We start from the raw sequence: 22,335 nt of genomic DNA on the forward strand, positions 1-22,335 counted from the left end.
TACAGTCTGTTACAGCCAGCACTTTCCCCTACAGTCTGTTACAGACAGCACTTGCCCCTACAGTCTGTTACAGGCAGCACTCGCCCCTACAATCTGTTACAGACAGCACTTGCCCCTACAGTCTGTTAGAGACAGCACTTGCCCCTACAGTCTGTTACAGACAGCACTTTCCCCTACAGTCTGTGAAGGTTACGCGTGTGTGGGTGATCGTGTCGTGTGCAGCGAGCGCTAACGCCGGCGTCGTGACGGGCGCCGTGATGGGCGTGCTCCTCCTCCTCGTCGTCGTCGCCGCCATCGGCTTCCTCGTCCTGTACCCGCTGCTCAAGCGCAAGGCGGCGTGGGACCGAGACTACCGCCACAACGACATCCGGTGAGGGCCCACCCGCTCGCTCGCTCGCCCGCCCGCTAGCCCGGGCCGCCCGCTCACTTGCTTTACCCGCTCGCTTACCTGCTCGCTCGGCCACTGACCCACTCGCCCACTGACTCACTCACCCACTGACTCACTCGCCCACTGACCCACTCGCCCACTGACCCACTGACTCACTCGCCCACTGACCCACTCGCCCACTCGCCTACTCGCCCACTGAATCACTCGCCCACTCGCCCACTTGCCCACTGACTCAGTCGCCCACTGACACACTCGCCCACTCGCCCACTGACCCACTCGCCCACTCGCCCACTGACCCACTGACCCACTCGCCCACTGACTCACTCGCCCACTGACCCACTCGCCCACTGACCCACTCGCCCACTGACCCACTCGCCCACTGACCCACTCACCCACTCGCCCACTGACCCATTCGCCAACTCGGCCTCTGACCCACTCGCCCACTGACCCACTCGCCCACTGACCCACTCGCCCACTGACCCACTCACCCACTCGCCCACTGACCCATTCGCCCACTCGGCCTCTGACCCACTCGCCCACTGACCCACTCGCCCACTGACCCACTCGCCCACTCGCCCACTGACCCACTAGCCCACTGACTCACTCGCCCACTGACTCACTCGCCCACTCGCCCACTGACCCACTCGCCCACTGACCCACTCACCCACTCGCCCACTGACCCACTCGCCCACTGACCCACTGACCCACTCGCCCACTGACCCACTCGCCCACTCGCCCACTGACCCACTCACCCACTCGCCCACTGACCCACTCGCCCACTGACCCACTGACTCACTCACCCACTGACCCACTCGCCCACTGACTCACTCGCCCACTGACCACACTCGCCCACTGACTCACTCGCCCACTGACTCACTCGCCCACTCGCACAGCTGCAGCAGCAGCGTTGGTCCGAATCTGCCTGAGATTCTCGGACGGTGACAGTCGGAGGACAAACTCCAGCAAGTGGAAGCGTCCGTGTGTGTGTGAGCATCAACTCGCTGAGCCCCTGCCCTCACTGCACCTCGGTGAAAGAGAGCTTCAGAGCTCATCGGATTCCTTTCCTCCTACAGCCTGAATACACATTCTTGATTCTGAGATTCTGAGCAGTCGTGACTTTAACAGATGGACGTTTGTCTGATCCCCTCCCTCACCTCCCTCCCTCTCTCCCTCACCTCCCTCACCTCCCTCACCTCCCTCCCTCTAAATTTCGATTTAAAGCTTTCGTAACTGCAATGATTCATCTTCTTTGGTTCTTTCGGTAAAGTCACGTAGAATGAGAATAAAATAATAAATTGATCAAATGATATAACGCAATAATATTCTCACGACGTTTCGGCCACAACACAAGCGGCCTTCATCAGGTGAAGGGACGAGACTGTCTGGTAGGACAGCGCTGGAGTGAAAAAGCCACGTTCAGATCACGACCTTTAAGCTGTGTGAGAGGAAACAAAGCGCCTTGACAAAAGAATTAGCATATAATTTAGCATTGAAATGGCTGAGTGATTAGCTTGTGACTGGTCACAGAAATGGCTATGTTAAAAGTTAAAGCATACACATCCGCAGAGGCACCCCTTGACAAAGGAATTAGCATAGAATTTAGCATTGAAATAGCTGAGTGATTAGCTTGTAACTGGTCGCAGAAATAGCTATGTTAAAGTCAGAGCATACACATTCACCGAGGCACTTAGTACAAATCAAACAGGAGAATTTAGCATTGAAATAACTAGGCGAATTTAGCATTGAAATAACTGAGTGATTAGCTAGTGACTGGTCACAGAAATGGCTATGTTGAAGTCAAGGCCTACACATCTGAGCTATTCACAGTACTATATAGTGAACCAATAAAAAACTAAAATATAAATTACCTTAATGTTATCAATAAACTCTATATTCTCCAATCAGCTAAGCTACCAACAATAAGTCGTTATATATCACAATGCTATATGGCGAAAAAATGGGTGGATTCTTACCCTCAACTTTAGCAACACGGATAGCTACGGGTCCCGTTCAGACGGACGAGTTCATCCATGGTCGGAACAGAGGAGGGGGAGAGAGACAGCTGCGAGGCGCTATTATACTCCATGTTGTAAACCATACCATTAACCGTGGTGTGAGAGGTATTAAGAGTCAAGGCTGACGAAAGAGCTGCGGTCTGAAGGTCATCGTAAAATACAATTAATTAAGAACAGAAATGGTTTTAAACATCTTTCCAATGCTTACTAAGCCAGAATCCATCTTCTCGGTTGAAATTGTCTCTGTGCTTGTATATGTGAATGGCCTCATGAACGAATCTCTCATGGTAGCCGGTTGGTTTGCAAAGAACCTCCGTCTTGGAGAAGTCAATGTCATGTGAGCCCACTGAATTATAACAGTGATCTGCCACGGCAGAGGAGTTCGTTCTACCGTGTTTCAAGTCTGCTTTATGTTCGCGGATGCGGTCCGAGATATGTCGTTTGGTTTCTCCAATGTAGCTACTACCACAGAGCCACTTTAGTTTGTAAACGCCCGGGTACTGTATGTCTGGAACAGCATCTTTTACAGATGGAACTAAATCACGGATTTTATGTACTGTGTTGAATCGGACCTGGATCTTGTGTTTATTCAGGATTTTGGAGATCTTTTTAGTGACCCCTGCAATGTAGGGTAAGGTGATGGTTTTGAGTGGCTCCACAAGAGGATCCTACTTCATGACTGGAGTGATGGCTTTGCGGATTGTGTAGTCGGAGTAACCATTAGCCCTGAGAGCCTGGTGTACGTGCTTGAGTTCACTGGTAATGTGTTCCTGGTCGGCAATGCATTGGGCTCTATGGTATAGAGTCTTGGTGAGGGAGTTCTTCTGGGATGGATGGTGGTGGGAATCCGGTTTCAAGTAAGCATCTGTATGGGTAGCTTTCCTGTAGACAGAGTGGCTCATTGAACCATCATGTCTTATTTTAATTAAGACATCCAAAAAGGGTAGTTTGCCATCTTTTTCGACCTCCATGGTAAATCTGATGGCTGGGTGTATGGAATTGATGTGGTCGCGGAATTGGTCTCGAGCAGGCTGGCCATGTGGCCAGATGACAAAGGTGTCATCAACGTACCTCTTCCATAAGGTCGGGCGTAGAGTGGCAGTCTGGATGGCGTCAGTTTCAAATTTTTCCATGAATTCGTTGGCTACAACCGGAGATAGGGGGGAGCCCATTGGCGTGCCCTCAGTTTGTTTGTAGAAAGTTCCATTCCAGGTGAAGTATGTGTTGGTTAAGCAATGTCTCACCAGGGGGGGTACATCATTATGCAGTCCTTGATGAACCAGGTCTTCAATGATAGCGATGGTGTCAGGTACCGGGACTTTGGTGAACAAGGACACCACATCAAAACTGACAAGCAGGTCGTCTGGGGACAGGGAAATGCCTTTGATTGTCAATACCAGGTGAGTAGAGTTTAGTACCGCAGAGGTGGTTTTACCAGTGAAAGGTCGCAGTATATCAGCAAAGACGAACGTTTTGAATTATCTCAATTAAAAAAGAGGGATGATATTGTCGTCCTCTCAGCCGACAAGGGCAATGCCACTGTCATCATGGACAAAACAGAATATAACAACAAAATTCAAGAACTACTCAACGATGGCAGCTATACAAAAATAAAAAGAGATCCCACCAACAGCCTGGTCACCAAAACGAACAAAATCATCTCTGATTCAACAGCATTAATTGATGAGATCAAACAGTTCTCGTTGAAACCCTCTGCTGCCAGACCACCAAGATTATATGGCCTTCCAAAGATACACAAAGAAGATACACCCCTTCGTCCCATCGTCTCTACTATCAACTCCCCCACCTACAAACTGGCACGTTTTCTTGCTGATATACTGCGACCTTTCACTGGAAAAACCACCTCTGCGGTACTAAATTCTACTCACCTGGTATCGACAATCAAAGGCATTTCCCTGTCCCCAGACGACCTGCTTGTCAGTTTTGATGTGGTGTCCTTGTTCACCAAAGTCCCGGTACCTGACACCATCGCTATCATTGAAGACCTGGTTCATCAAGGACTGCAAACTGATGTACCCCCCCTGGTGAGACATTGCTTAACCAACACATACTTCACCTGGAATGGAGCTTTCAACAAACAAACTGAGGGCACCCCAATGGGCTCCCCCCTATCTCCGGTTTTAGCCAACGTATTCATGGAAAAATTTGAAACTGACGCCATCCAGACTGCCACTCTACGCACGACCTTATGGAAGAGGTACGTTGATGACACCTTTGTCATCTGGCCACATGGCCAGCCTGCTCTAGACCAATTCCGCGACCACATCAATTCCATACACCCAGCCATCAGATTTACCATGGAGGTCGAAAAAGATGGCAAACTACCCTTTTTGGATGTCTTAATTAAAATAAGACATGATGGTTCAATGAGCCACTCTGTCTACAGGAAAGCTACCCATACAGATGCTTACTTGAAACCGGATTCCCACCACCATCCATCCCAGAAGAACTCCCTCACCAAGACTCTATACCATAGAGCCCAATGCATTGCCGACCAGGAACACATTACCAGTGAACTCAAGCACGTACACCAGGCTCTCAGGGCTAATGGTTACTCCGACTACACAATCCGCAAAGCCATCACTCCAGTCATGAAGTAGGATCCTCTTGTGGAGCCACTCAAAACCATCACCTTACCCTACATTGCAGGGGTCACTAAAAAGAGCTCCAAAATCCTGAATAAACACAAGATCCAGGTCCGATTCAACACAGAACATAAAATCCGTGATTTAATTCCATCTGTGAAAGATGCTGTTCCAGACATACAGTACCCGGGCGTTTACAAACTAAAGTGCCTCTGTGGTAGTAGCTACATTGGAGAAACCAAACGACATATCTCGGACCGCATCCGCGAACATAAAGCAGACTTGAAACACGATAGAACGAACTCCTCTGCCGTGGAAGATCACTGTTATAATTCAGTGGGCTCACATGACATTGACTTCTCCAAGACGGAGGTTCTTTGCAAACCAACCGGCTACCATGAGAGATTCGTTCATGAGGCCATTCACATATACAAGCACAGAGACAATTTCAACCGAGAGGATGGATTCTGGCTTAGTAACCATTGGAAAGATGTTTTAAACCATTTCTGTTCTTAATTAATTGTATTTTACGATGACCTTCAGACCGCAGCTCTTTCGCCAGCCTTGACTCTTAATACCTCTCACACCACGGTTAATGGTATTGTTTACAACATAGAGTATAATAGCGCCTCGCAGCTGTCTCTCTCCCCCTCCTCTGTTCCGACCATGGATGAACTCGTCCGTCTGAACGGGGCCCGTAGCTATCCGTGTTGCTAAAGTTGAGAGTAAGAATCCACCCATTTTTTCGCCATATAGCATTGTGATATATAACGACTTATTGTTGGTAGCTTAGCTGATTGGAGAATATAGAGTTTATTGATAACATTAAGGTAATTTATATTTTAGTTTTTTATTGGTTCACTATATAGTACTTTGAATAGCTCAGATGTGTAGGCATTGACTTCAACATAGCCATTTCTGTGACCAGTCACTAGCTAATCACTCAGTTATTTCAATGCGAAATTCGCCTAGTTATTTCAATGCTAAATTCTCCTGTTTGATTTGTACTAAGTGCCTCGGTGAATGTGTATGCTCTGACTTTAACATAGCTATTTCTGTGACCAGTTACAAGCTAATCACTCAGCTATTTCAATGCTAAATTCTATGCTAATTCCTTTGTCAAGGGGTGCCTCTGCGGATGTGTATGCTTTAACTTAGCTATTTCAATGCTAAATTCTATGCTAATTCCTTTGTCAAGGGGTGCCTCTGCGGATGTGTATGCTTTAACTTTTAACATAGCTATTTCTGTGACCAGTCACAAGCTAATCACTCAGCCATTTCAATGCTAAATTATATGCTAACTCCCTCCCTCTCTCCCTCACCTCCCTCACCTCCCTCTCTCACCTCACCTCCTTCACCTCCCTCACCTCCCTCACCTCACCTCCATCTCTCACCTCCCTCACCTCCCTCACCTCTCTCACCTCCCTCACCTCCCTCACCTCCCTCACCTCACCTCACCTCCCTCACCTCCCTCACCTCCCTCATCTCCCTCACCTCCCTCACCTCCCTCACCTCCCTCCCTCACCTCCCTCACCTCTCTCCCTCACCTCCCTCACCTCCCTCTCTCACCTCACCTCCTTCACCTCCCTCACCTCCCTCCCTCCCTCACCTCCCTCACCTCCCTCACCTCACCTCACCTCCCTCACCTCCCTCCCTCACCTCCTTCACCTCCCTCACCTTACCTCCCTCACCTCACCTCACCTCCCTCTCTCCCTCACCTCCCTCACCTCACTCACCTCCCGCACCTCACCTCCCTCACCTCACCTCCCTCCCTCACCTCCCTCACCTCCCTCACCTCCCTTTCTCACCTCCCTCACCTCACCTCCCTCCCTCACCTCCCTCACCTCCCTCCCTCACCTCCCTCACCTCCCTCACCTCCCTTTCTCACCTCCCTCACCTCACCTCCCTCCCTCACCTCCCTCACCTCCCGCACCTCACCTCCCTCACCTCCCTCACCTCCCTCACCTCCTTCCCTCACCTCCTCCTCACCTCCCTCACCTTACCTCCCTCACCTCACCTCACCTCCCTCTCTCCCTCACCTCCCTCACCTCACTCACCTCCCTCACCTCACCTCCCTCACCTCCCTTTCTCACCTCCCTCACCTCACCTCCCTCCCTCACCTCCCTCACCTCCCTCACCTCACCTCCCTCACCTCCCTCACCTCCCTCCCTCACCTCCCTCACCTCCCTCACCTTATCTCCCTCACCTCACCTCACCTCCCTCTCTCCCTCACCTCCCTCACCTCACTCACCTCCCTCACCTCACCTCCCTCACCTCCCTCACCTCCCTCCCTCACCTCCCTCACCTCCCTCCCTCACCTCCCTCACCTCACCTCCCTCCCTCACCTCCCTCACCTCCCCTCCCTCACCTCACCTCACCTCCCTCACCTCCCTCCCTCACCTCCCTCACCTCCCTCTCCTCCCTCACCTCCCTCACCTCCCCTCCCTCACCTCACCCCCCATCACCTCCCTCACCTCCCCTCCCTCACCTCACCTCCCTCCCTCACCTCCCTCACCTCCCTCACCTCCCTCCCTCACCTCCCTCACCTCCCTCACCTCCCTCCCTCACCTCCCTCACCTCCCTCTCTCACCTCCCTCACCTCACCTTCCTCCCTCACCTCCCTCACCTCCCTCACCTCCCTCACCTCACCTCCCTCACCTCCCTCACCTCCCTCACCTCCCTCACCTCCCTCCCTCACCTCCCTCACCTCCCTCCCTCACCTCACCTCACCTCTCTCACCTCCCTCCCTCACCTCCCTCACCTCCCTCTCTCACCTCCCTCACCTCCCTCACCTCCCTCCCTCACCTCCCTCACCTCCCTCACCTCCCTCACCTCCCTCACCTCACCTCACCTCCCTCCCTCCCTCCCTCCCTCCCTCCCTCACCTCACCTCTCTCACCTCCCTCCCTCACCTCCCTCACCTCACCTCCCTCCCTCACCTCCCTCACCTCCCTCACCTCCCTCACCTCCCCTCCCTCACCTCACCTCACCTCCCTCACCTCCCCTCCCTCACCTCACCTCCCTCCCTCACCTCCCTCACCTCCCTCACCTCACCTCCCTCACCTCCCTCTCTCACCTCCCTCACCTCCCTCCCTCACCTCCCTCACCTCCCTCACCTCACCTCACCTCCCTCACCTCCCTCACCTCCCTCACCTCCCTCACCTCACCTCCCTCACCTCCCTCCCTCACCTCCCTCACCTCCCTCACCTCCCTCCCTCACCTCCCTCACCTCCCTCACCTCCCTCACCTCCCACCGCAGGATTGACGACTGCCCCCCCGTGTCGATGTGCCGCCCGCCCACGCCCGCGACCCGCGACCCGCCCGGCACCGGCGCCTCCGTCGGCCTCCCGGCACCGGCGCCCCCCGACGGCCTCCCGGCGCTCCGCCGGTCCCCGGGCGGGTCGCCCCACGGGCGAGCGGAGGGCCGCGCGGGGGCCGGGGCCTCCTCCGGCGCGAGGGGGGGGGAGAGCGGCCCGTGAGAGCGTCGCCGTTCCGTCGTGCGGCGGCGACCTCTCGGCTCGCTCCCGGTTCTCGGAGGGGGGGGGGCGGGGGTGGGGGGGGGCTTGTGGGACGGCGAGCGAGAGACCCCCGAAGCCCGATTGAATCGGCGGCGTCGGGAGCCCTCCGTTGGCGTCGCGTCGCGGACCCGGTAAACGAAAGCGACGTTTCAAACGAAGGCGGAACGACGCGTCAGGCGGTGAACGTCGTCGCCGCCGCGAATCGCCGAACGGTAATCCGGAGAGAGAGAGAGGGAGAGTGGGTAGCGGTGGGGGTGGTGGCGGTTCCGGTTAGACGTGCGATCACGATTTCAATTTTGTCAGCGCGTAGCTCCCAGCGGCGAACGTGCCGCGCGCCTCTCTCGCCCGCCTCCCCCTCCACCCCGACGCGTGATCGGTCGATGGTGGAATCGGCAGGGCGGGCGGGCGAGCGAGTTGGGCGAAAGGTTTGTTCAGTGTCGGGGGGGTTCCGGATTAGAGAATCGAATCTTAAAATCTGTCGATTTTTGCTTTAAAAAATAAATAAATAAATTGCACAATTTTACCCCGCGGCTTATCGCGAGCCAAACCGCCGTGCGGCAGACGAGGGGGGCGTGGCCTGTTGGGGTGGGCGGGGCACGGCGAGGGGGTTTCCGGCCTTCGCGAGGCTGCAATTGGCTTGTCGCGGGTGACTCCGTCCGCTCGCAAGCGAGTTTGGGTTCCAGAGGGGCCGTTCCCGAAGTCGCTTTGTTGGCGAGCCCAAAATTTGGTTCGCGAGTCCAACGTTGAGCCCCGTCGATTCGCTCGCTCGGCGCGGCATCGCAAGCGGGTGGCGGTGGTCGGCACGCTCCCGGCAACGGCGCCGCATTCCGCGGTATAACAGGCGCGTAGCGACGGGACACGTTGTACACGGTGACGGTGCACGTTGTACACCGTGACGGTGGTGATGGTGCACGCTCTACACCGTGACGGTGGTGACGGTGCACGTTCTACACCGTGACGGTGGTGACGGTGCACGTTCTACACCGTGACGGTGTCACGCTCTACACCGTGACAGTGCACGTTGTACACGGTGATGGTGGTGACGGTGCACGTTCTACACGGTGACGGTGCACGTTGTACACCTTGACGGTGGTGACGGTGCACGTTCTACACGGTGACGGTGCACGTTGTACACCGTGACGGTGGTGACGGTGTACACAGTGACAGTGTCACGTTCTACACCGTGACGGTGGTGACGGTGCACGTTCTGCAACTTGCCGTGTTGCTGTGGAGTTTCGTGTCGAGCTGAGGGGGTGGGAGGAACCCGCATTGAATAGAGAAGGGGGGAGGCTGGGGGGGTGAGTTGCCTCTTGTGGTCTGGAAGTTCACCGGCCTTGCCTCGGGCGAAGCCTCTGGGCGTCACACACAGTGACGCTTTTTCCTTTCGTGTTGAACCCAGAACACGGTGGGTCACGGCGGTGGGTCAAAGTCAACGGGTTCCTTTAGGAGGCTTTCACGACCGATATCCGCAACGGAGGTGTTTTGGGGGTTAGACGGCGTGAATATTTAAACGCGTCGTGAAAGACCCGCCAACCACCGGACGCAGCCGACGAGCAAGGGTTGTCAACGTCAACAGAACGTGGCAAAATTCGTCACCGGTTGTGCGCGTGTTTGATTGTGCACAGTCGTCTATTCGTTTCGTTGTTTTAGTTGACGTCATTAAATTTTTACGCGGAAATTTGCAAAAAAATGTATTCCGTGTCAACGCTCAAAACAAGTGGTGTGTGGGGTGCACAGTCGGTGGTGGAGATTCCACATCCCTACTGGGGGAGGGGCAGAGCCAAGCCACAACATTTACAATCCGAGTGCCGTGACGTTTCGCCAGTAATTACAACCGGCTTCATCAGGTCGACAGCCAGACTTGTGGAGCAGTCCACCAGTTTCGTTCCTTGTACGTAGCCGGCCGTGCGCTAGCCGGAGGTGCGGAGCGGTGGCGCAGCGGTTAGCGCCACGCTGCACTGCGAACCCGGCGACCCACAGTTCACTTCCCGCTCACGGCCACCGGCACCGGCGACGATTTTTTGTTATCCGGTCCTGGGCAACCCCCTAGGTCGACTTAGCCTTAAATGAGTAACCTGGTGCAGTGCGTATACATCGGCCTCGAGGGAGACAAAGGCGGCCGGGCGTGGTGCCGGCCACCCACCCCCTCTTGTTCTGTGCCGGCCTTCGTAGGCGCTGCTCGTTACACTGGGGGTCTTTGTGTGTTGTAGCACCAGGACTAGATGTGTGGAATCTGTCCACTTTTGGCTGGGTTGGCAGTGGTGAGCAACTTTGTGGGCTAGTGGTGAGCTATTCTCTCTGTGTGCCAGTGGTGAGCTGTGTCAGTGGTAAGCTGTTCTCTCTCTGTGTGCTAGTTGTGAGCTGTTCTCTCTGTGTGCTAGTGGTGAGCTGTTCTCTCTGTGTTTGTGCCAGTGGTGAGCTGTTCTCTCTCTGTGTGTCAGTGGTGAGCTGTTCTCTCTGTGTGCCAGTGGTGAGCTGTGTCAGTGGTGAGCTGTTCTCTCTGTGTGCCAGTGGTGAGCTGTCAGTGGTGAGCTGTTCTCTCTCTGTGTGTCAGTGGTGAGCTGTTCTCTCTCTGTGTGCCAGTGGTGAGCTGTTCTCTCTGTGTGCCAGTGGTGAGCTGTTATCTCTGTGTGTGTCAGTGGTGAGCTGTTCTCTCTGTGTGCCAATAGTGAGCTGTTCTCTCTCTGTGTGTCAGTGGTGAGCTGTTCTCTCTGTGTGCCAGTGGTGAGCTGTTCTCTCGCTGTGCCAGTGGTGAGCTGCTCTCTCTCTGTGTGTCAGTGGTGAGCTGTTCTCTTTGTGTGTCAGTGATGAGCTGTTCTCTCTCTGTGTTTGCCAGTGGTGAGCTGTTCTCTCGCTGTGCCAGTGGTGAGCTGTTCTCTCTGTGTGCCAGTGGTGAGCTGTTCTCTCTGTGTACCAGTAGTGAGCTGTTCTCTCTGTGTACCAGTAGTGAGCTGTTCTCTCTGTGTGCCAGTGGTGAGCTGTTCCCTTTGTGTGCCAGTGGTGAGCTGTTCTCTCTCTGTGTGCCAGTGGTGAGCTGTTGTCTCTGTGTGTGCCAGTGGTGAGCTGTTCTCTCTGTGTGTGGCAGTGGTGAGCTGTTCTCTCTGTGCTAGTGGTGAGCTGTTCTCTCTGTGTACCAGTAGTGAGCTGTTCTCTCTGTGTGCCAGTGGTGAGCTGTTCTCTCTGTGTGTCAGTGGTGAGCTGTTCTCTCTCTGTGTGCCAGTGGTGAGCTGTTCTCTGTGTGCCAGTGGTGAGCTGTTCTCTCGCTGTGTGCCAGTGGTGAGCTGTTCTCTCTCTGTGTGCCAGTGGTGAGCTGTTCTCTCTCTGTCAGTGGTGAGCTGTTCTCTCTGTGTGTGTGCCAGTGGTGAGCTGTTCTCTCTGTAGGCCAGTGGTGAGCTGTTCTCTCTATGTGCCAGTGGTGAGCTGTTCTCTCTCTGTGTGCCAGTGGTGAGCTGTTCTGTCTGTGTGCCAGTGGTGAGCTGTTCTCTCTGTGTGCCAGTGGTGAGCTGTTCTCTCTGTGTGCCAGTGGTGAGCTGTTCTCTCTCTGTGTGCCAGTGGTGAGCTTTTCTTTCTGTGTGCCAGTGGTGAGCTGTTCTCTCTGTGTGCCAGTGGTGAGCTGTTCTCTCTGTGTGTGGCAGTGGTGAGCTGTTCTCTCTGTGCTAGTGGTGAGCTGTTCTCTCTGTGTACCAGTAGTGAGCTGTTCTCTCTGTGTGCCAGTGGTGAGCTGTTCTCTCTGTGTGTCAGTGGTGAGCTGTTCTCTCTCTGTGTGCCAGTGGTGAGCTGTTCTCTCTCTGTGTGCCAGTGGTGAGCTGTTCTCTCGCTGTGTGCCAGTGGTGAGCTGTTCTCTCTCTGTGTGCCAGTGGTGAGCTGTTCTCTCTCTATCAGTGGTGAGCTGTTCTCTCTGTGTGTGTGCCAGTGGTGAGCTGTTCTCTCTGTAGGCCAGTGGTGAGCTGTTCTCTCTATGTGCCAGTGGTGAGCTGTTCTCTCTCTGTGTGCCAGTGGTGAGCTGTTCTGTCTGTGTGCCAGTGGTGAGCTGTTCTCTCTGTGTGCCAGTGGTGAGCTGTTCTCTCTGTGTGCCAGTGGTGAGCTGTTCTCTCTCTGTGTGCCAGTGGTGAGCTTTTCTTTCTGTGTGCCAGTGGCGAGCTGTTCTCTCTGTGTGCCAGTGGTGAGCTGTTCTCTCTCTGTCAGTGGTGAGCTGTTCTCTCTCTGTCAGTGGTGAGCTGTTCTCTCTGTGTGTGTGCCAGTGGTGAGCTGTTCTCTCTGTAGGCCAGTGGTGAGCTGTTCTCTCTGTGTGCCAGTGGTGAGCTGTTCTCTCTCTGTGTGCCAGTGGTGAGCTGTTCTCTCTGTGTGCCAGTGGTGAGCTGTTCTCTCTGTGTCAGTGGTGAGCTGTTCTCTCTCTGTGTGTCAGTGGTGAGCTGTTATCTCTCTGTGCCAGTGGTGAGCTGTTCTCTCTGTGCCAGTGGTGAGCTGTTCTCTGTGTGTCAGTGGTGAGCTGTTCTCTCTGTGTGTGCCAGTGGTGAGCTTTCTCTCTGTGCCAGTGGTGAGCTGTTCTCTCTGTGTGTCAGTGGTGAGCTGTTCTCTCGCTGTGCCAGTGGTGAGCTGTTCTCTCTGTGTGCCAGTGGTGAGCTGTTCTCTCTGTGTGCCAGTGGTGAGCTGTTCTCTCTGTGTGTCAGTGGTGAGCTGTTCTCTCTCTGTGTTTGCCAGTGGTGAGCTGTTCTCTCTTTGTGTTTGCCAGTGGTGAGCTGTTCTCTCGCTGTGCCAGTGGTGAGCTGTTCTCTCTCTCTCTATGTGCTAGGGGTGAGCTGTTCTCTCTGTGTGCCAGTGGTGAGCTGTTCTCTCTCTGTGTGCCAGTGGTGAGCTGTTCTCTCTCTGTGTGCCAGTGGTGAGCTGTTCTCTCTCTGTGTGCCAGTGGTGAGCTGTTCTCTCTCTCTGTGCTAGTGGTGAGCTGTTCTCTCTGTGTGCCAGTGGTGAGCTGTTCTCTCTCTGTGTGCCAGTGGCGAACTGTTCTCTGTTTGCCAGTGGTGCGCTGTTCTCTCTGTGTGCCAGTGGTGAGCTGTTAGTGTGTGCCAGTGGTGAGCTGTTCTCTCTGTGTGCTAGTGGTGAGCTGTTCTCTCTGTGTACCAGTGGTGAGCTGTTCTCTGTGTGCCAGTGGTGAGCTGTTGTCTCTGTGTGCCAGTGGTGAGCTGTTCTCTCTGTGTGCCAGTGGTGAGCTGTTCTCTCTGTGTTTCAGTGGTGAGCTGTTCTCTCTGTGTGCCAGTGGTGAGCTGTTCTCTCTGTGCCAGTGGTGAGCTGTTCTCTCTCTGTGTGCCAGTGGTGAGCTGTTCTCTCTGTGTGCCAGTGGTGAGCTGTTCTCTCTGTGTGTCAGTGGTGAGCTGTTCTCTCGCTGTGCCAGTGGTGAGCTGTTCTCTGTGTGCCAGTGGTGAGCTGTTCTCTCTCTGTGTGTCAGTGGTGAGCTGTTCTCTCTCTGTGCCAGTGGTGAGCTGTTCTCTCTGTGCCAGTGGTGAGCTGTTCTCTGTTTGTCAGTGGTGAGCTGTTCTCTCTCTGTGTGCCAGTGGTGAGCTTTCTCTCTGTGCCAGTGGTGAGCTGTTCTCTCTGTGTGTCAGTGGTGGGCTGTTCTCTCGCTGTGCCAGTGGTGAGCTGTTCTCTGTGCCAGTGGTGAGCTGTTCTCTCTCTGTGTGCCAGTGGTGAGCTGTTCTCTCTCTGTGTGCCAGTGGTGAGCTGTTCTCTCTCTCTGTGCTAGTGGTGAGCTGTTCTCTCTGTGTGCCAGTGGTGAGCTGTTCTCTCTCTGTGTGCCAGTGGTGAGCTGTTCTCTCTCTGTGTGCCAGTGGTGAGCTGTTCTCTCTGTGTGCCAGTGGTGAGCTGTTAGTGTGTGCCAGTGGTGAGCTGTTCTCTCTGTGTGCTAGTGGTGAGCTGTTCTCTCTGTGTACCAGTGGTGAGCTGTTCTCTCTCTGTGTGCCAGTGGTGAGCTGTTCTCTCTCTGTGTGCCAGTGGTGAGCTGTTCTCTCTGTGTGCCAGTGGTGAGCTGTTCTCTCTGTGTGCCAGTGGTGAGCTGTTCTCTCTGTGCCAGTGGTGAGCTGTTCTCTGTGTGTCAGTGGTGAGCTGTTCTCTCTGTGTGCCAGTGGTGAGCTGTTCTCTCTGTGTGCCAGTGGTGAGCTGTTCTCTCTCTGTGTGCCAGTGGTGAGCTTTTCTTTCTGTGTGCCAGTGGTGAGCTGTTCTCTCTGTGTGCCAGTGGTGAGCTGTTCTCTCTCTGTCAGTGGTGAGCTGTTCTCTCTGTGTGTGTGCCAGTGGTGAGCTGTTCTCTCTGTAGGCCAGTGGTGAGCTGTTCTCTCTGTGTGCCAGTGGTGAGCTGTTCTCTCTCTGTGTGCCAGTGGTGAGCTGTTCTCTCTGTGCCAGTGGTGAGCTGTTCTCTCTCTGTGTGCCAGTGGTGAGCTGTTCTCTCTGTGTGCCAGTGGTGAGCTGTTCTCTCTGTGTGTCAGTGGTGAGCTGTTCTCTCGCTGTGCCAGTGGTGAGCTGTTCTCTGTGTGCCAGTGGTGAGCTGTTCTCTCTCTGTGTGTCAGTGGTGAGCTGTTCTCTCTCTGTGCCAGTGGTGAGCTGTTCTCTCTGTGCCAGTGGTGAGCTGTTCTCTGTGTGTCAGTGGTGAGCTGTTCTCTCTGTGTGTGCCAGTGGTGAGCTTTCTCTCTGTGCCAGTGGTGAGCTGTTCTCTCTGTGTGTCAGTGGTGAGCTGTTCTCTCGCTGTGCCAGTGGTGAGCTGTTCTCTCTGTGTGCCAGTGGTGAGCTGTTCTCTCTCTGTGTGCCAGTGGTGAGCTGTTCTCTCTGTGTGCCAGTGCTGAGCTGTTCTCTCTGTGTGTCAGTGGTGAGCTGTTCTCTCTCTGTGTTTGCCAGTGGTGAGCTGTTCTCTCTCTGTGTTTGCCAGTGGTGAGCTGTTCTCTCGCTGTGCCAGTGGTGAGCTGTTCTCTCTCTCTCTATGTGCTAGGGGTGAGCTGTTCTCTCTGTGTGCCAGTGGTGAGCTGTTCTCTCTCTGTGTGCCAGTGGTGAGCTGTTCTCTCTCTGTGTGCCAGTGGTGAGCTGTTCTCTCTCTGTGTGCCAGTGGTGAGCTGTTCTCTCTCTCTCTGTGCTAGTGGTGAGGTGTTCTCTCTGTGTGCCAGTGGTGAGCTGTTCTCTCTCTGTGTGCCAGTGGTGAGCTGTTCTCTCTCTGTGTGCCAGTGGTGAGCTGTTCTCTCTGTGTGCCAGTGGTGAGCTGTTAGTGTGTGCCAGTGGTGAGCTGTTCTCTCTGTGTGCTAGTGGTGAGCTGTTCTCTCTGTGTACCAGTGGTGAGCTGTTCTCTGTGTGCCAGTGGTGAGCTGTTGTCTCTATGTGCCAGTGGTGAGCTGTTCTCTCTGTGTGCCAGTGGTGAGCTGTTCTCTCTGTGTTTCAGTGGTGAGCTGTTCTCTCTGTGTGCCAGTGGTGAGCTGTTCTCTCTGTGCCAGTGGTGAGCTGTTCTCTCTCTGTGTGCCAGTGGTGAGCTGTTCTCTCTGTGTGCCAGTGGTGAGCTGTTCTCTCTGTGTGTCAGTGGTGAGCTGTTCTCTCGCTGTGCCAGTGGTGAGCTGTTCTCTGTGTTTCAGTGGTGAGCTGTTCTCTCTGTGTGCCAGTGGTGAGCTGTTCTCTCTGTGCCAGTGGTGAGCTGTTCTCTCTCTGTGTGCCAGTGGTGAGCTGTTCTCTCTGTGTGCCAGTGGTGAGCTGTTCTCTCTCTGTGTGCCAGTGGTGAGCTGTTCTCTCTGTGTGCCAGTGGTGAGCTGTTAGTGTGTGCCAGTGGTGAGCTGTTCTCTCTGTGTGCTAGTGGTGAGCTGTTCTCTCTGTGTACCAGTGGTGAGCTGTTCTCTCTCTGTGTTTGCCAGTGGTGAGCTGTTTTCTCTCTGTGTGCCAGTGGTGAGCTGTTCTCTCTGTGTGCCAGTGGTGAGCTGTTCTCTCTGTGTGCCAGTGGTGAGCTGTTCTCTCTGTGCCAGTGGTGAGCTGTTCTCTGTGTGTCAGTGGTGAGCTGTTCTCTCTGTGTGCCAGTGGTGAGCTGTTCTCTCTGTGTGCCAGTGGTGAGCTGTTCTCTCTCTGTGTGCCAGTGGTGAGCTTTTCTTTCTGTGTGCCAGTGGTGAGCTGTTCTCTCTGTGTGCCAGTGGTGAGCTGTTCTCTCTCTGTCAGTGGTGAGCTGTTCTCTCTGTGTGTGTGCCAGTGGTGAGCTGTTCTCTCTGTAGGCCAGTGGTGAGCTGTTCTCTCTGTGTGCCAGTGGTGAGCTGTTCTCTCTCTGTGTGCCAGTGGTGAGCTGTTCTCTCTGTGCCAGTGGTGAGCTGTTCTCTCTCTGTGTGCCAGTGGTGAGCTGTTCTCTCTGTGTGCCAGTGGTGAGCTGTTCTCTCTGTGTGTCAGTGGTGAGCTGTTCTCTCGCTGTGCCAGTGGTGAGCTGTTCTCTGTGTGCCAGTGGTGAGCTGTTCTCTCTCTGTGTGTCAGTGGTGAGCTGTTCTCTCTCTGTGCCAGTGGTGAGCTGTTCTCTCTGTGCCAGTGGTGAGCTGTTCTCTGTGTGTCAGTGGTGAGCTGTTCTCTCTGTGTGTGCCAGTGGTGAGCTTTCTCTCTGTGCCAGTGGTGAGCTGTTCTCTCTGTGTGTCAGTGGTGAGCTGTTCTCTCGCTGTGCCAGTGGTGAGCTGTTCTCTCTGTGTGCCAGTGGTGAGCTGTTCTCTCTCTGTGTGCCAGTGGTGAGCTGTTCTCTCTGTGTGCCAGTGCTGAGCTGTTCTCTCTGTGTGTCAGTGGTGAGCTGTTCTCTCTCTGTGTTTGCCAGTGGTGAGCTGTTCTCTCTCTGTGTTTGCCAGTGGTGAGCTGTTCTCTCGCTGTGCCAGTGGTGAGCTGTTCTCTCTCTCTCTATGTGCTAGGGGTGAGCTGTTCTCTCTGTGTGCCAGTGGTGAGCTGTTCTCTCTCTGTGTGCCAGTGGTGAGCTGTTCTCTCTCTGTGTGCCAGTGGTGAGCTGTTCTCTCTCTGTGTGCCAGTGGTGAGCTGTTCTCTCTCTCTCTGTGCTAGTGGTGAGGTGTTCTCTCTGTGTGCCAGTGGTGAGCTGTTCTCTCTCTGTGTGCCAGTGGTGAGCTGTTCTCTCTCTGTGTGCCAGTGGTGAGCTGTTCTCTCTGTGTGCCAGTGGTGAGCTGTTAGTGTGTGCCAGTGGTGAGCTGTTCTCTCTGTGTGCTAGTGGTGAGCTGTTCTCTCTGTGTACCAGTGGTGAGCTGTTCTCTGTGTGCCAGTGGTGAGCTGTTGTCTCTATGTGCCAGTGGTGAGCTGTTCTCTCTGTGTGCCAGTGGTGAGCTGTTCTCTCTGTGTTTCAGTGGTGAGCTGTTCTCTCTGTGTGCCAGTGGTGAGCTGTTCTCTCTGTGCCAGTGGTGAGCTGTTCTCTCTCTGTGTGCCAGTGGTGAGCTGTTCTCTCTGTGTGCCAGTGGTGAGCTGTTCTCTCTGTGTGTCAGTGGTGAGCTGTTCTCTCGCTGTGCCAGTGGTGAGCTGTTCTCTGTGTGCCAGTGGTGAGCTGTTCTCTCTCTGTGTGTCAGCGGTGAGCTGTTCTCTCTCTGTGCCAGTGGTGAGCTGTTCTCTCTGTGCCAGTGGTGAGCTGTTCTCTCTGTGTGTCAGTGGTGAGCTGTTCTCTCGCTGTGCCAGTGGTTAGCTGTTCTCTCTGTGTGCCAGTGGTGAGCTGTTCTCTCTCTGTGTGCCAGTGGTGAGCTGTTCTCTCTCTGTGTGCCAGTGGTGAGCTGTTCTCTCTCTCTGTGCTAGTGGTGAGCTGTTCTCTCTGTGTGCCAGTGGTGAGCTGTTCTCTCTCTGTGTGCCAGTGGTGAGCTGTTCTCTCTCTGTGTGCCAGTGGTGAGCTGTTCTCTCTCTGTGTGCCAGTGGTGAGCTGTTCTCTCTGTGTGCCAGTGGTGAGCTGTTCTCTCTGTGTTTCAGTGGTGAGCTGTTCTCTCTGTGTGCCAGTGGTGAGCTGTTAGTGTGTGCCAGTGGTGAGCTGTTCTCTCTGTACCAGTGGTGAGCTGTTCTCTCTCTGTGTGCCAGTGGTGAGCTGTTCTCTCTGTGTGTGACAGTGGTGAGCTGTTCTCTCTCTGTGTGCCAGTGGTGAGCTGTTCTCTCTCTGTGTGCCAGTGGTGAGCTGTTCTCTCTGTGTGCCAGTGGTGAGCTGTTAGTGTGTGCCAGTGGTGAGCTGTTCTCTCTGTGTGCTAGTGGTGAGCTGTTCTCTCTGTGTACCAGTGGTGAGCTGTTCTCTCTCTGTGTGCCAGTGGTGAGCTGTTCTCTCTCTGTGTGCCAGTGGTGAGCTGTTCTCTCTCTGTGTGCCAGTGGTGAGCTGTTCTCTCTGTGTGCCAGTGGTGAGCTGTTCTCTCTGTGTTTCAGTGGTGAGCTGTTCTCTCTGTGTGCCAGTGGTGAGCTGTTAGTGTGTGCCAGTGGTGAGCTGTTCTCTCTGTACCAGTGGTGAGCTGTTCTCTCTCTGTGTGCCAGTGGTGAGCTGTTCTCTCTGTGTGTGACAGTGGTGAGCTGTTCTCTCTCACTGTGTCAGTGGTGAGCTGTTCTCTCTCACTGTGTCAGTGGTGAGCTGTTCTCTCTGTGTGCCAGTGGTGAGCTGTTTTCTCTGTGCCAGTGGTGAGCTGTTCTCTCTCAGTGCCAGTGGTGAGCTGTTCTCTCTGTGTGCCAGTGGTGAGCTGTTAGTGTGTGCCAGTGGTGAGCTGTTCTCTCTCTCTGTAACAGTGGTGAGCTGTTCTCTCTGTGTGCCAGTGGTGAGCTGTTCTCTCACTGTACCAGTGGTAAGCTGTTCTCTCTCGCTGTGCCAGTGGTGAGGCCGTCGCTGTGCCGGTGAGTGGGTCAATCCCCAACGTCGCCCCCCCCCCCCGCCACGCCTCGTGTGCTGCTCTGTACAGCTCTCACACTAACAACAACTCTTCTCTCCGCCTGATGAAGGCCGCTCGTGTTGCCATCGAAACGTCGTGGGCTTTTTTGGCTTTTGTTATTTCCCCAGTGATTATTTAAACATTTTTACTATCTAATTTTTGCTGCGTTATTTTTATTTTCTATCTACCGTTACTTCATAGAAAGGACCAGGAATCACTAATAAAACCCTGTGTCTTCTTTGGTTCTTTCGGTAAAGTCACGAGGAATGAGAATAAAATAATAAATTGATAAAATAAAATAACACAATAATATTCTCACGACGTTTCGGCCACAACACAAGCGGCCTTCATCAGGTGAAGGGACGAGACTGGTAGGACAGCGCTGGAGTGAAAGAGCCACGTTCAGATCACGGCCTTTAAGCTGTGTGAGAGGAACAAAGCGCCTTGACAAAGGAATTAGCATATAATTTAGCATTGAAATGGCTTAATGATTAGCTTGTGACTGGTCACAGAAATAGTTATGTTAAAAGTTAAAGCATACACATCCGCAGAGGCACCCCTTGACAATGGAATTAGCATAGAATTTAGCATTGAAATAGCTAAGTTAAAGCATACACATCCGCAGAGGCACCCCTTGACAATGGAATTAGCATAGAATTTAGCATTGAAATAGCTGAGTGATTAGCTTGTAACTGCTTACAGAAATAGCTACGTTAAAGTCAGACCATACACATTCACCGAGGCACTTAGTACAAATCAAACAGGAGAATTTAGCATTGAAATAACTAGGCGAATTTAGCATTGAAATAACTGAGTGATTAGCTAGTGACTGGTCACAGAAATGACTATGTTGAAGTCAAGGCCTACACATCTGAGCTATTCACAGTACTATATAGTGACCCAATAAAAACTAAAATATAAATTACCTTAATGTTATCAATAAACTCTATATTCTCCAATCAGCTAAGCTACCAACAATAAGTCGTTATATATCACAATGCTATATGGCGAAAAAATGGGTGGATTCTTACCCTCAACTTTAGCACCACGGATAGCTACGGGCCCCGTTCAGACGGATGAGTTCGTCCATGGTCGGAACAGAGGAGGGGGAGAGAGTCTCTTCGTGTCTCTCCACGTCTCTCTGTGTCTCCGTGTGTCTCCGTGTCTCTCCGTGTCTCTCCGCGTGTCCGTGTCTCTTGTCTCCGCGTGTCTCTCCGTGTCTCTCCGCGTCTCTCCGTGTCTCTCCGTGTCTCTCCGTGTCGCTCCGCGTCTCTCCGTGTCTCTCCGTTTCTCTCCGTGTCTCTCTGCGTCTCTCCGTGTCTCTCCGTTTCTCTCCGTGTCTCTCCACGTCTCTCCATGTCTCTCCTTGTCTCTCCGTGTCTCTCCGTGTCTCTCCGTGTCTCCGTGTCTCCGCGTGTCTCTCCATGTCTCTCCGTGTCTCTCCGCGTCTCTCCGTGTCTCTTGTCACCGCGTGTCTCTCCATGTCTCCGCGTGTCTCTCCGTGTATCTCCGTGTCTCTCCGTGTCTCCGCATGTCTCTCCGTGTCTCTCCGTGTCTCTCTGCGTCTCTCCGTGTCTCTTGTCACCGCGTGTCTCTCCGTGTCTCTCCGTGTCTCTCGCGTCTCTCCACGTCTCTCCGTGTCTCTCCGCGTCTCTCCATGTCTCTCCGTGTCTCTTGTCACTGCGTGTCTCTCCGTGTCTCTCCGTGTCTCTCCGTGTCTCCGCGTGTCTCTCCGTGTCTCTCCGTGTCTCCGCGTGTCTCTCCGTGTCTCTCCGTGTCTCCGTGTCTCTCCGTGTCTCTTGTCACCGCGTGTCTCTCCGTGTCTCTCCGCGTCTCTCCGCGTCTCTCCGTGTCTCTTGTCACCGCGTGTCTCTCCGTGTCTCTCCGTGTCTCTCCGCGTCTCTCCGTGTCTCTCCGTGTCTCTTGTCACCGCGTGTCTCTCCGTGTCTCTCCGTGTCTCTCCGCGTCTCTCCTTGTCTCTCCCTGTCTCTCCGTGTCTCTCCTTGTCTCCGCGTGTCTCTCCGTGTCTCTCCGTGTCTCTCCGCGTCTCTCCTTGTCTCTCCGTGTCTCTCCGTGTCTCTCCTTGTCTCCGCGTGTCTCTCCGTGTCTCTCCGTGTCTCTGCGTGTCTCTCCGTGTCTCTCCGTGTCTCTCCGTGTCTCTTGTCACCGCGTGTCTCTCGTCTCTCTGTGTCTCTCCGCGTCTCTCCGCGTCTCTCCGTGTCTCTTGTCACCGCGTGTCTCTCCGTGTCTCTCCGTGTCCGTGTCTCTCCACGTCTCTCCGTGTCTCTCCGCGTCTCTCCGTGCCTCTCCATGTCTCTTGTCACCGCGTGTCTCTCCGTGTCTCTCCTTGTCTCTCCTTGTCTCTCCGTGTCTCTCCTTGTCTCCGCGTGTCTCTCCGTTTCTCTCCGTGTCTCTCCTTGTCTCTCCGTGTCTCTCTGCATCTCTCCGTGTCTCTCCGTGTCTCTCCACGTCTCTTCACGTCTCTCCTTGTCTCTCTGTGTCTCTCCGTGTCTCTCCGTGTCTCTCCGCGTCTCTCCGTGTCTCTCCACGTCTCTCCTTGTCTCTCCGTGTCTCTCCGCGTGTCTCTCCTTGTCTCTCCGTGTCTCTCCGTGTCTCTCCGTGTCTCTCCGTCTCTCTCCGTGTCTCTCCGTGTCTCCGTGTGTCTCTCCGCGTCTCTCCTTGTCTCTCCGCGTCTCTCCGTGTCTCTCCGTGTCTCTCCGTGTCTCCGCGTGTCTCTCCGTGTCTCTCCATGTCTTTCCGTGTCTCCGCGTGTCTCCGCGTGTTTCCGCGTCTCTCCGTATCTCTCCGCGTCTCTCCGTGTCTCTCCGTGTCTCCGCGTGCGTTCGATGCGCGTGGAGCGACCCGCGTCACGGACTCACGCGCTATCTTCCTTTCTCATCGCCGCCCGCCCGCCCTTCTCTCTCTCCTCCTCCTCCTCCCTCTCCATGAC

The 22,335-nt window shown here is 54.2% G+C and overlaps 1 protein-coding gene across 2 annotated transcripts in view; it reads left to right on the top strand.

The window, feature by feature from the left end:
• The window catches only part of LOC142910681 (coxsackievirus and adenovirus receptor homolog), a 107,817-nt gene extending 97,376 nt beyond the window's left edge, over nt 1–10,441 (top strand). Inside the window, exons 5-7 of one of the 2 annotated variants that reach the window (XM_076060063.1) lie at nt 223–370; nt 1,610–1,649; nt 8,268–8,357. In XM_076060063.1, coding sequence (XP_075916178.1) covers nt 223–370; nt 1,610–1,649; nt 8,268–8,273 — 194 coding nt within the window. In that variant the 3' untranslated portion in view covers nt 8,274–8,357. Of the gene's footprint in view, nt 1–222; nt 371–1,609; nt 1,650–8,267 lie in introns of both variants that reach the window. The other variant, XM_076060062.1, reaches the window with a different exon arrangement.
• The last annotated feature ends 11,894 nt before the right edge of the window (nt 10,442–22,335 follow it).

The sequence above is a fragment of the Petromyzon marinus genome, unplaced genomic scaffold (genome assembly GCF_048934315.1).
Source record: "Petromyzon marinus isolate PM22_M1 ecotype Great Lakes invasive population unplaced genomic scaffold, UKy_Petmar_22M1.pri1.0 PM_G_Scaffold_15, whole genome shotgun sequence".
Taxonomy (NCBI): Eukaryota; Metazoa; Chordata; class Hyperoartia; order Petromyzontiformes; family Petromyzontidae; genus Petromyzon; species Petromyzon marinus.